Source organism: Macadamia integrifolia, chromosome 6 (assembly GCF_013358625.1).
Source record: "Macadamia integrifolia cultivar HAES 741 chromosome 6, SCU_Mint_v3, whole genome shotgun sequence".
In the NCBI taxonomy this organism is placed as follows: Eukaryota; Viridiplantae; Streptophyta; class Magnoliopsida; order Proteales; family Proteaceae; genus Macadamia; species Macadamia integrifolia.
The window spans coordinates 4517340-4530095 of NC_056562.1; the positions used below are offsets into that span (position 1 = coordinate 4517340).

Here is a 12756-nt window from a genome sequence, read left to right on the forward strand (position 1 = left end):
TACAAATTAGAGAGAGAGAAGCACAATCCAAAGTGACTAGAAGTCGGAACACTTTTCAAACACAAATAGCCAGTTCACCGGTTCATCTCCAATGCCAAATTGACGAGGTCATAGGGGAGCACAGATAGTATAAGCAAGGTCCATGGAAGTTCAAAACAGTAGCAGCAGCACAGAGGATTTTAAATGAAATTTAAGGGACAAGACCAAGTAAATCATTTAAGGAGGGTGTTGACAATGGATTTGACGTTGAGCTTCTTAAGGTCTGTGTAGGACTGTCCACAGCCAACAAACATTACAGGTGCTCCTGAGATATAAACCATAGAAAGTGCAGCTCCAACCTGTGTAATGGGATTTAAAGTTCATCATACACAAACACATTGGGAAGCACATTTAACTATGATGATCATGTAAAATTCTCTCACAGAATTGCTCCAATGGCGGATTCATTCCTCTATGTTTGGATAAGAATAAATGTCGGAAACTAACCCCAATATTCCCATGGGAGAATGATTCAATGATCATATCCAAAATAAAAATTATTCATACCTTGTCATCAATGGTGTCAAACTTTGTGAGCAGGATTCCATCAATCAACCTGGTATTTGGTGAGGTAGAGAGGTCTGCTAGTTTCTGTGCAAGGAGAAGTAAATTTGTTCAAGCAACAATTTACTTTACCACCAGAAAAAGAGTACGACGATTAAAATGCAATATGATATTCTTCTCGTATCAGCTAACCTGACTGAACTTCGATAGTTGATCAACAGCATCATTCCCAACCAATGCTTCTCCAACAAACAGGACTAGATCTGGATTGTTAAGGTTGATGAGCTTGGACAGTGCCCTCATCAGTGGTTCATTGTCCTGAAAAAAACATAATGTAACTGAATTAACAGTGGATCCAGACACAGGAAAACCGTGGCCATCGTCATACAAAAACAGTTTTCAAGTCACAAGACACGATAGCAGGAACATCGGATCGAGATCCTCTCCAACCCCTTCAGCCCCTCCAGTGCGCATCCGACAGCTAGGGGAGACCTGACGCACCCCAAGACACCCAGCCATCGGATGCACGCTGCAGGGGCTGGAGAGGATCCAGACGTGGGAAAACTGTGGCCATCGGATGCATCTGGTTCATCCACCCACCCCCTATGATAAAGGAAAGATTCCTGGGCCTACTCCTTCACTTTTTTAAAACAACCAAAAGCACTAGGTGTGATCTAGTTCTTGTTCGAATAGTCTCAAAGTACTTCAAAGATGCATTTATGGAACCCAACTTTGATACCGCCAGACAGGTGAGAATCAACAGATGCATCTTGGTAAGCCTAATTACCAGTAACCGAAGTAAGCCCTATACTTTACTGAGTGGGAAAAAGAAACATTGGGGAACCTGGTAGAACCAAAGTATGCTTTAGATCTTTTATACCAAAAGTTGACCTGGATGATCATGAGTTGAGAGTCTTGAGACCACCACCCTTGTGGACATTCAGAGCCAGGAAATAGCAAAAAATGCATTTTCCTTCTCCAGTTTATTCTTTCCCTGTTTTCCCTTCAGGCACCATTTGTTTGAATGGGAAATATTTCACAGGAACCGTCTTAGAAGCAAAAGGAAATTGCATTGGTCTGAAAATACAAGAAATTATCTTACTGAAATGTCCCACTAAAATTTGTAAAACTTCAATTTCGTTTTTGGAAAACAACTTCAGTTTAATTTTTTAGATGTAGTTTTCTAAAACTAAGTGGTGGTATATTGGTCAGTGATAGGATCGCTATCCATGGAGGACATAACCCCCATCACATGGTTCGATTCTCTCCTGCACTCAAGCACTGCAAAAAGGAAAAAGAAGTGCTCCGGGGGGGGGGGGGGGTTTGTGTGACATAAATATAAATATAAGCTTTAAAATAAAAACAGTTTTCTGGAAAATTTTCTCCATTAAACAGACGGAGTCCTCCTAGTTCCATCAGCGACTATGATATCTATCTATATTATGTGCCGAAGACATCTGTCTGATCACTTCTATCGTCTAAAGTTTAATTAGTTTACTTGCATCCGCCCTGCTGTCAGATCACTTCTATTGACTAACGATTTTTTTGTACCACCCCTAAAAATCTCCATAATTAGGGGTGACCCCCAAAAATGAAAATAAGAGCTCATATATCCCTCCCTTTCATCAAAAATTTTCTAATAAATCCATTCCGTTAGAATTAAATCGTTAAGTGATGATGTCAGATGTCAGCAGTCTCATATCTAAATAGCCAAACTACCCTTCTTATGGGTATGTAAACTTACCCTTATACCCTTGACATTAATTAGTAAAGTAACCTATGAAGCAAAGTAGCTTCGACAACCCCTAAACCTCTGCTCTGTAATGGCTTCTTCTATTTTCCAGTTTCATCACCTCCATCTCCTTCTCCTAGTTATAGTTCGTCTCGTCTTTTTTGTCAACGCCATAGTTGTCATGGAGTCGCCTAGGCGGCGATTTGGCATCTCGGCGGAAAAAATAGGTCATGTCAGTCCTACGATTTGCGTCTCACAGTTGGCGGTCGCCATTGGATGCTAGGCATCGACATGGCGACGCCATGGCATGATTTATTCCCTAGGCTGTCGACTTTACATTTTTTTTTTTTTTTTTTTTTTTACTAACAATATTTTGTTTATTATATGGCAACGTAAAATTAAAACACCCGACGCCCGAAGAGACCAAAACCCTCGAAGCTTGAACTCTCGAAGAGACCAAAACCCTCAAAGCCAGCAGCCACCGCCTGCAACTTCTTCTTCTTCTCCTTCTCCGGCAGCAAGAGCGACCAAAACCCTCGAAGCCAGCAGCCACTGCCTACAAATTCTTCTTCTTCTCCTTCTCCGGCAGCAAGAGCGACGACTTCTCCTTCTCCGGCAGCAACAGCGACATCTTCTCTTCTCCGGCAGCAACAACCACGTCTTCTCCTTCTCCTTCTCCGGCAGCAACAGCGAAGTCTTCTCCTTCTCCAGCAGCAATAGCGACGTCTTTTCCTTCTCCGGCAGCAAGAACGACAACAACCACAATACCACATCGCCTGCGACATCTCCTCCGGCAGCAAGAGCGACAACCAGGTAAGGGCCCCACCTACGAGTAACTTCGATCTTTCTCCTCCTGATCTTTTTTCTGCTCCAGTTCTTTTCTTTTATGTAGCTTGCCTTCTATTCTCTGCTCCGGTTGGTTATTCTCTGCAACCTCTGCCCTCTGGTTCTTTGAGTTTCTCTTTGATTTTTTTCAGTTTCAGTACCTTCTATTATTTGTTTTTTGGTGGGTTGAAAGAAATGCAAGAATTATCATATGGGTTTAGATGGATTCATGTCATTTTTCTGTTCTTTGTTGTTTTAGCATTTTCGATGTTTATAATATGTTTTCCTCTTTAGTTATATATCTAGTTATCTACTATCTAGAGCTTGATCTAAAGGTGAGAAATCATATATTTTAGATTGCTAGAAAAAAAAAATATAAGAACTTGACAATGGTCTTGGTTGTGTTAAGTGAAATGATTAAGTTGGATTTGTAAGTGTTTGATTGTCTTTTTTTTTATGTTATCATGTTAATGTTATTGGTTAACACTTAACATACTTTGTTACTCTGTTTTGTAACTTGTAGGATAATAGGACCATAGGAGTTCATAATGGATGGAACTATTGGTGGTAGTAGTGGGGGTGATAATATAAGCACGGCTGCATATGATCCATCCAAAGACCCAACCAGGAAGGCCAAATCAAATGACCCTGGGTGGAAGTATGGGTATTGGCCTGACCTTTCAGACAAGAACCTAGTTAAATGCACTCTTTGTGGAAAAAACCTCAAGTGTGGAATTAAAAGGTTAAAGCAACATTTGGTGGGTGTATATGAAGATGTTGCTAAGTGTACCAAGACAACTGTAGCGATTGCTACAGAGATGAATGCAGCTCTTATGCGCAATAAGAAGAAAATGATGCAAGACATTTTGGATGATGATGATGTTGATGTTGATGCTGGTGATGGTGATGGTGCTGATGTGGATGTTGATATATCAGTTGAAGGTCAAAGACAGTCTGGTAGGACTTCTTCTACAACCTCTAGACTTATCCCTAGCTCTGGGACAGCTGCTAAGAAAAAGAAAGTAGTCATTCAGCCACAAGTAAGGGGCCCCATGGATGCTCATGTTAGACGGACTCCTGAGCAAGTGGTTGCTGAGAGGCATCTTAAAGGTAGTACTCAGACTACTATAGAGAACAGGTTTAGATCAGCGGAAGAAAAAAAGAGAGTTGATAATCACATTGTTGACTGGGTTTATCAGTGTGGTATTCCATTCAATGCTCTTAAGTCAAGGAAGTTTGAGGTGATGGTGGAATCTATTGCACAGTACGGGTCAGGATATAAGCCCCCAAGTTATCATGAAGTGAGAGTGCCATTGTTAAAGGCAACAAATGATAGAACTGCAGAAATGAATAAATATGAAGAGTATTGGAAGCAGTATGGGTGCATTCTAATGACTGATGGGTGGACGGATAAAAGAGGAAGGCATTTAATTAATTTCCTCGTTAACTGTCCAGAGGGGACTTATTTTATGGAATCTATTGATGCATCTAGTATATCTCAAACTGCAGAGAAGTTGTTTGAATTGATTGACAACAAAGTTCAAGAAATTGGTGAGGACTATGTTGTGCAAGTTGTGTCAGATAATGCATCGGCTTATAAATTAGCCGGTACAATGCTGATGCAGAAGAGGACAAAGCTATATTGGACTCCCTGTGTAGCGCATTGCATTGACCTGATGTTGGAGGAAATAGGATTCTTGAAATCTAATAGGAATGTGATAAGTAAGGCAAAAAAAAGTAACCAACTTCATCTATAAGCACACACGCATTCTTGATGCAATGAGGGCTGGAACAAATGGGAGGGATCTGGTGAAGACAGCAGCTACTAGATTTGCAACTGCATTTCTGACACTTCAAAGCTTGTTAAAACATAAAGATGACTTAAGACATTTGTTTATTTCTAAAGAATGGACGAGTTCTAATTTGGCAAAGACCGAGGCTAGGAAGAAAGTGGTTGAGACGGTGTTTACTGTAGCATTTTGGAATGGTGTGGAAAATTGTCTTAGAGCTTCAAAGCCACTTCTTACTGTCTTGAAGATTGTGGATGGTGATGAGAGGCCTTCTATACCTGAGGTTCAATTTGCCATGGATGAGGCAAAAAAGAAAATAAAAGAAAATTTTGGGGATAGAGAAAGGCAATACAAGAAAGTGTTGGATATTGTTAACAGGCGTTAAGAGATTCAAATGGGGCATCCTTTGTATGGAGCAGCACTATTTCTTAATCCTGGCAAATTTTTTTCTTATAAGGAAGGTGATGATGGTGGCTACCAAATTATATCTTCTCTACAGCTTGCATTTAATGAAGTCATTGAAAGAATGGTACATGAACCAGCTTTTCAAGACAAGATAAATACTCAAGCCACTTTGTTTAGATATTCTCGAGGTGGTTTTGCCTCAGATATGGCGATTAGATCACAGGCAACCATGAGTCCTAGTAAGTAGAGTACATTGTTTAGTTGTTTTGTTTGTGTGATATATTAAATATTAATCTAGCTATTTATATATATATATATATTTATTTTTTATAGTTACTTGGTGGGGTTCATTTGGAGGTCATGCTTTTGAGCTTTCAAAGATTGCAAGACGTATTCTAGGGCTTTGTTGCTCCTCTTCTGGTTACGAGCGCAACTGGAGCACATTTGAGTTTGTAAGTAGTTGGGTATTACATCTATTTCATATTTTAGACTTTTTATTTTTGGAACAATAACTTTGTTTGTTGTTCTCTATTGTTTATGAATTCAGATTCATACCAAGAAGAGGAATAGGTTGGAACATCAACGTTTGAATGATCTAGTCTATGTTCAATACAATCGCCGCCTAGAAGAAAGGTTTCAACAAAGGCGTCTTGATAACAGAAATTATGATCCACTTGTGCTTGACGAACTGGATTGGAGTAGTGAGTGGATGATTGACGAGCAAGTGGATGATGTAGTCCATCCCGATGCTGATATCACATGGGACGCTGATGGTAGAACAATGGGGGCAACAATGGAGGGGCTTAATCGACCCAGGAGAGCTTAATCATCAACCTCTAGAGGAAATTTGTGCTACACACGCCGTGGTAGAGGGAGGGTTGTTGGGGAGTCATCAGAATCAGATGGGGAAGAAGATTTGGAAGAAGAGGATGATGTGAATGATGACTTGGATGTCATAGTTAACTTTGGGGAAAATGCAAATGCTTCTAGTGGACAACAAAGGAATCTGCGATTTGCTGCTGATTTGTTGGATGATTATGATGATTAAGATATTTGTGTTTGACTGTTTGAGTGTTTGGATTTTATGTATTGTGTTTAAACTTTAAACTTGAACTTTGAACTTGGATGATTAGTTAAGCTTTCTTTTTTTATTTTATGTTGAGTTCATTTGCTATTAAGTTTCATTGCGTCAGTAAGTCATTAATAGCTTAACAGGTTAGCCACTTATCTTATCATTTGATCTATTCTTAGGTTTCCAAATATATATATCTCTGATTCATATATGATATATTGACATATATACCTTTTACTTTGTTCAGGTTGCTCACTCACTTCCAATCATTGCTTTCAAGCTTCAGTCACAGGTTAGCCTTTTACTTTTTACTTTTGTGTGATGTACATGTTGATTTTTTATGACTTGATGAGTGATGAATTGATGTATAACTGTATAAGTGAATAATTTATGTTGATTTTTGATGACATGATATGACTATGTTGATTTTTTGATGATTTGATGTAACTTAATGTTTGTTTTATATGTTATAGGGTATATATTCTATGCTTGTAGCATGCTATAAAAACTTTAAAAAATAGGAAAAATAAAAAAGTAGCATATTAAATAATTTTAGAAAATAGAAAAAATAAAAAATGACACACGGGCGATTTGACCGCCATGGCAACGCCAAAATGGGCGATTCATCGCCAAATCGATTAGCCATCCCTCCACCGCCTTGGATCGATTTGACGCCGTGACAACTATGGTCAACGCTAGTCTACTTCTCCACAATTCAGATTTCCACCCTCTCTCCACACTTTGGACCGGCTTGGGTTTCCCAACTCAACTCTAATGTCGCACCATTAGGCCAAGAAATCCAATCATTCAAATTCCAAGGCTGGACACCAACTTGAAATCCAATCAGATACCTCCACTGCATAAACAACACAAAACTCTTAGAAGCCTCATCCAAGCTCCTTTTCCGAGCAACCCTTTTCGTAGCCCTCATCCTCGTCTTCTTCACCCTCATCTACCCAATACTTTCCGATAATCTCCACCGTCTCCACGTCCACCAGAACTACCTCAACTCCGCCTTCAATGGTGATAGTGCCATCGCCTTGGAAAACAGGCCCTTCACTCCATCCCTCGTAGACCCAACAACTTCTCCGTTCTAGTCACCAACGTAGCCGGTTTCATCGAAACCCATTGCTCCCTCGCATTGAAGAAGCGTGGCGATGGGGTCCTCGACCTCGATAACTTCAACTCCTACTACGATCCATCCCTGAAACGAGCCCGTCAAGCTCTGCTCACCAAACACCAAATCTTCATCGTCGATGGAGATCTCAACAATGCCCAATTGCTCTCCAAGCTCTTCGATATCATCCCATTCACCCACATCCTCCACTTAGCAGCCCAAGCCGGAGTTCGATACACCATGAAAAACCCCCAATCCTACATTTGCTCCAACATCGCCAGTCTTGTGAATCTGCTGGAAATCGCCAAATCGGCTAATCCACAGCCCTCCATTATGTGGGCTTCATCGAGTTCCGTCTACGGTCTCAACACACATAATCCCTCCTTGAAGTCCCACAGAACAGACCAACTGGCGAGTCTCTACGCCGCCAACAAGAAATCTGGAGAAGGTTAAGTATGCAAGGGTTTCAAATGGTAAAAAATGAGCTTTTTTAGAGGTTGAGTAGAAGGGTAAAAAAGTCATTTTACCTTTTCAGTTAACGGTGTTACAAATTAAGGGTCGGTGGATGTTATTATCATTTTTTGGGGTCACTCCTAATTATGGAGGTTTTTAGGGGTGGTACAATAAAATTTCACTAAATATAAATATAAGCTTTAAAATAAAGCTAGTTTTCCGGAAAATTTTCCCCATTAAACAGACGGAGCCTTCCTAGTTCCATCAGCGACTATTATATCTATCTATATTACGTGCTGAAGACATCTGTCTGATCACTTCTATCGTCTAAAGTTTAATAGTTTACCTGCATCCGCCCTGCTGTATCTACAAGGACAACATCCGAACCATTGCGTGTAGCCTCCTGGATGGCTTCATTGGCAACAATAGCCGGATCTTTCTCATAACCCTTCTCGAATATAGGAATCTGGAAAAGCAACATGTTTCAAAGTCAGATTGCATCAAAATCTTCATTCTCCCATTGCATCACAAGTCATTCTAGCTTACATGAGAGGACTAAGACACAAGTAAAATTTTCACTGTGATCTCTATCACACCTGGAGCCTACGGGCATGAGTTCGAAGCTGTTCAACGGCTCCTGAACGGAATGTATCACATGCAGCCATCATGACAGTGATCTTGTGCTGTAAAAGCCAGTATGCAACCTGCAGAGTTGCAATAGAGAAGTACATTAGTTTTTTAACAATGAACAGGGCTACATCTAACTCTAACCTCTAATCTGGGGGAAAAAAAAAAGGTGTATTAGTGAACAAGCCTCCACCACTGCGGGATCTGGGGAGGGTCATAACGTATGCAGGCTTACCCCCGCTTTGCGGAGGGTCAAAATGAAACCTCTAATCTGATATCCCATAAATTTAATCCAGTAAAAGAAAAGAAATGGTGTAGCTTAACTAACCTTGGCAAGATTAGTTGATTTTCCTACTCCATTGACACCAACAAAGACAACTACGTATGGTTTCCCTTGCTCCTTGGCAACGTGTACATCCCTCAGTATGTCAATAGAGCGTCTTGGAGTCAAAATACGAACAAGAGCCTCTTCCATTGCTGTCTGCAATTGTTATTAGTTGTTAAGAAATGACACTTTTAAAAATGAAACTCGAAACATGATGTACTCCAAATGAGAATATGACTGATATCTAGACCAAAGAACTAAGCTTACAAACCTGAACTGTCGAAGATATCCTTGTAAACGATGCCTGCTTTTTACCTTCAAGACTAGCTGCTACTGATTCACATAGTTTCTCAGCTATTTCCTCAGCCTGTGATGCCATAAGAAGGAAAGCGATCAGCAGTCTTAAAAACATGTGTGGAAAAGTGAATTCTTATAATGGACAAATCAACATACCACGTTTTTGGTCATCAGCCTGTCCTTTAGAGCTTTCAGAGCTGGTTCTAAGTCTGACTTCTCTAGATTTGCCTTCCCCGCAATGCTGAAGGAAAAATAAAATAGGAAAAAGCTTTGTATAAGAAACCAACAATTTCCATTAATTTATAAATTGCAATGTAGCCTATTGCAGGATTTTATTTAATCATTTCTGGCATAAGGTGCAAACTAGAAAATGTAAATGTGGATACCCCAACTCTGTGACAGGGGTGGGTCCCACTTTACATGTCTTGCTACACTTGCATCAAGACTTTACTCTTTTGTTGCATCAATTATCCATGCCTATTTAAGGGAATGGAAGGGATATAGTCAAGGGGTTATAGTTGAACTTATTGTGTGGATTTATATTCATATCACTGAGAAAAAACAGAAACCAATTTGGAGTTTTTTTGTCACACTGTCATCATTTTGAAGGCATTCAACCCCCCATTCACCCTAAATGATCCGATGTGGAACCTGGGTCGGAAAAATCCTATTGGGTTTGCTTATGGGCCCATCCAAATATCAAATAACTCTAATTTAAGAACCAATAGCAATATTGTAATAAACCAGATTTTCAATCGTTACTAGGTAAGTTACAGGGCAAAGGATACGGAAGGGTTTACTAATTATTGACCAGGGTAGACTCGGAAGCAAATATACATAAGTGTAAGTGGTAAATAATAAGAGAATGAGGGTTAAAATAGAAAGATGGCAATCGAAATTAAAAGGGAAGTGAAATTGTGAATTGAGGGTTATCGTCGCCTACCTCTAGCACAAACCAGAGGCGGAAACCAGGTGCGACTTCGAAGAAGAGATCTTCTTCCCTACAGATATGATGGATCTAATATTTTAGGGCAAGTTTCCCAATGGCCTCTTAAATGCGACTGAGGGTCACCCAAAACAGCAAAGGAAGAGAGAGGATTTGGTGTCTGAACTCTAATCTGATGGTAGGACTAAAATCAGTGGAGATTTGTCTTGATATCTCACAGCCCATGTGGATTTCAGCCACCATTTTGTACAGGTAGTGCCCCCAAGGATGGGGATCTTATGCCCAGAATATGGAGAGGAAAGAAGAGGAGATGAGACAGAACAACTCTCAATCGTGAGAGACTGTATCTGTGCCAGAAAAGGGAATGAGATAAAGAAAATCCAGAAAAGAAGAAGAAACAAAAGGAGCAAGAAAGGAGGTGTCGCATGAAAGGAGAAGGGGGGGGCGGGGAAGAAGAGAATTCACACACAACCACCCAGCTTCAACCAAACACAATCACTAATTCATTCTTTCAATCTGTCTTCTCAGTTGCTTACACCTCTATTTATAAAACCCAAAAATTAAAGACTCCTAATTACTTCCCAGAATAAAAGATTACATATATTTCCCAAATAAAATAAGTCCTAAATTTCCTACTGAACAAATATCAATCTTGGATGGAGCACTCAAACGGGTTCAGCCTGGTCCAATGAATCGCTTCTGCATCATGATCTAAATTTCTTATGTTAAGCTAAGGAAAGCCATTCTGCTATCACAGCAATGCTGATATTTGGTATCATCATCCCACAACAATACTATAGACTTCTCCTTCCGTCAAATTTCTCCCAAGTACTTCCCAAATAAAAAAATATGCATTCTTAGCTTATTTACAAAGGGTTCATTACTTCAAATTCAAATTACAGAATATTACAGTTTTAAAGAAAGGAAAGATCACATAGCTAATAGCTTTTCTCCTTAAGCATGCTAAAACTAGAGAGACTAACCAATGTGCATGTAAACAGCATCCTTGTGATAAAAAACCAGGTAAAAGAAACAAGAAAGAATTCATACATCATGCTAGGCCACAAAGAATTTCGGTCCAACACGGTAGTCTTCACAGGGTCATTATGTGGGAAATAAAGACCACGCATAGATATAGACATGTTTGAGGCCTAATTTGCAAGTAGTTCTGCTCTCTAGCTCTGAAACCATACTAAAAGCAACTGAAATTTGCAATGAAGTTAACAAATTCAATAATTTCTACCAATAAAAAATGTCTAGGGTAGTAAGACACACAAACTGGTGGGTGGGGGGAAGCATAGACGAACAGATTTACCTTTGGAACATTGAAGAAAACCACCCCTTCTTCTTTGCATTACCCTTGTTGTCCTTCTCTGTCTCTTCATCTTCTTCAGCCTCACTTTCACTGCTAACAATTTCTTCCTTGTCCATCATACTTTCACCTTGATCTGCCATAACTGCTATGTTCTCGTCCCCTCTCTCATCAACAGGATCGGTAAAATCCAATTTTGACTCTGAAGGTTTCTCGTCCCAAACTCTATTTTTCTTTGTAACCTTTTTCTTTGGCTCCACCTTGGAAGCCTTGCTAACATTATCTGGTTTTTTACCACCTTTGGACCTCAGTTTCTGAAGTTTATTTACATCAAAAGCCCCATTTTCGGAACTTCCGTTCTCTTTGTTCTTTACGACACCAGCCGCATGAGATTCTTCAATCCCCATACCATTGGAATATCCGTTCTCCGACTTACGGCCTTTTGCAAAATCGCCATCTCCGCCATCCCCGCCATCCTTCCCTGAAGCACCATTTTTTTGCTTAACGCCACCCTCCAATCCAGCCTTCTGAGCCGCAGCCTGCCCCTGTTTCCTACTCACATTGCCCACAGGCTTGGGCGCCTGCTTCGATTTCTTCATTTCCTCCGCCCTAGCTTCAGCCTCCTTACGAAGCTGCCGGAATATATCATCAAAATCATTATAGACCGTTCGCTTTGGATCATACATCTGCGAGAACTCGCGCTTCACCATCGACAAAAGATCATCGACGTACAGAAGATTAAGAATCCGCTGATAGACAGCAACAAAGATCAGACCAAGCTCGTTAAGAAAAGTCCATTTGAGGGTGTAAGCCACCCCTGGGGCATCGTAATTGTAAGAAGCATCGCCTGATCGTTCCTCCAGGAGGCAGGATCTGATCAGAGTATCGATTGGAGATCCCTTAAGAGCATTGCCGAGCTCCTTACATGTCCAGAGGATCAGACCTCCTCTCGTAAATATCAGTAACTGCTCTAACATCCTGATCCTGAATTAACCTACAATCCTGCAAACTCCTTTTTTTTTTTTTTTGGGGGGGGGGGGGGGTTTTACAATCCCTTCTACTTTGTGGTAAACCCTAAAAACGAAAAGCTAATTAGAGATGCAAGAGAATAGAAAAGGAAGAAACAAATCAGTTGAACAGATCGTGTCAACCTGGAGCATATATAGGAGTCGCCCACCTGGATTGAATTCGTTGAAACGGTTGTCAGACAGGAATACCCAACACGCACGTGCCGCTAACACCGTAACACGCGAAAAAATTTCAAAATCGAAAAATGGAAATGGGTTTTTGAAACTCCTGCGCCAGCGCCCTA

At 40.4% G+C, this 12756-nt stretch overlaps 1 protein-coding gene across 1 annotated transcript; it reads right to left on the reverse strand.

The window, feature by feature from the left end:
- Positions 1-33: 33 nt before the first annotated feature.
- On the reverse strand, positions 34-12491 carry LOC122080989 (signal recognition particle receptor subunit alpha-like). Its single transcript, XM_042647894.1, has 9 exons — positions 11448-12491; positions 9343-9427; positions 9161-9256; positions 8893-9045; positions 8534-8641; positions 8284-8403; positions 736-861; positions 547-630; positions 34-338 (listed from the first exon to the last, which is right to left on the reverse strand). Exons 1-9 carry the CDS (start codon positions 12419-12421, stop codon positions 213-215), a joined length of 1872 nt encoding a protein of 623 aa, XP_042503828.1. The 5' UTR covers positions 12422-12491; the 3' UTR covers positions 34-212.
- Between the last annotated feature and the right edge of the window lie 265 nt (positions 12492-12756).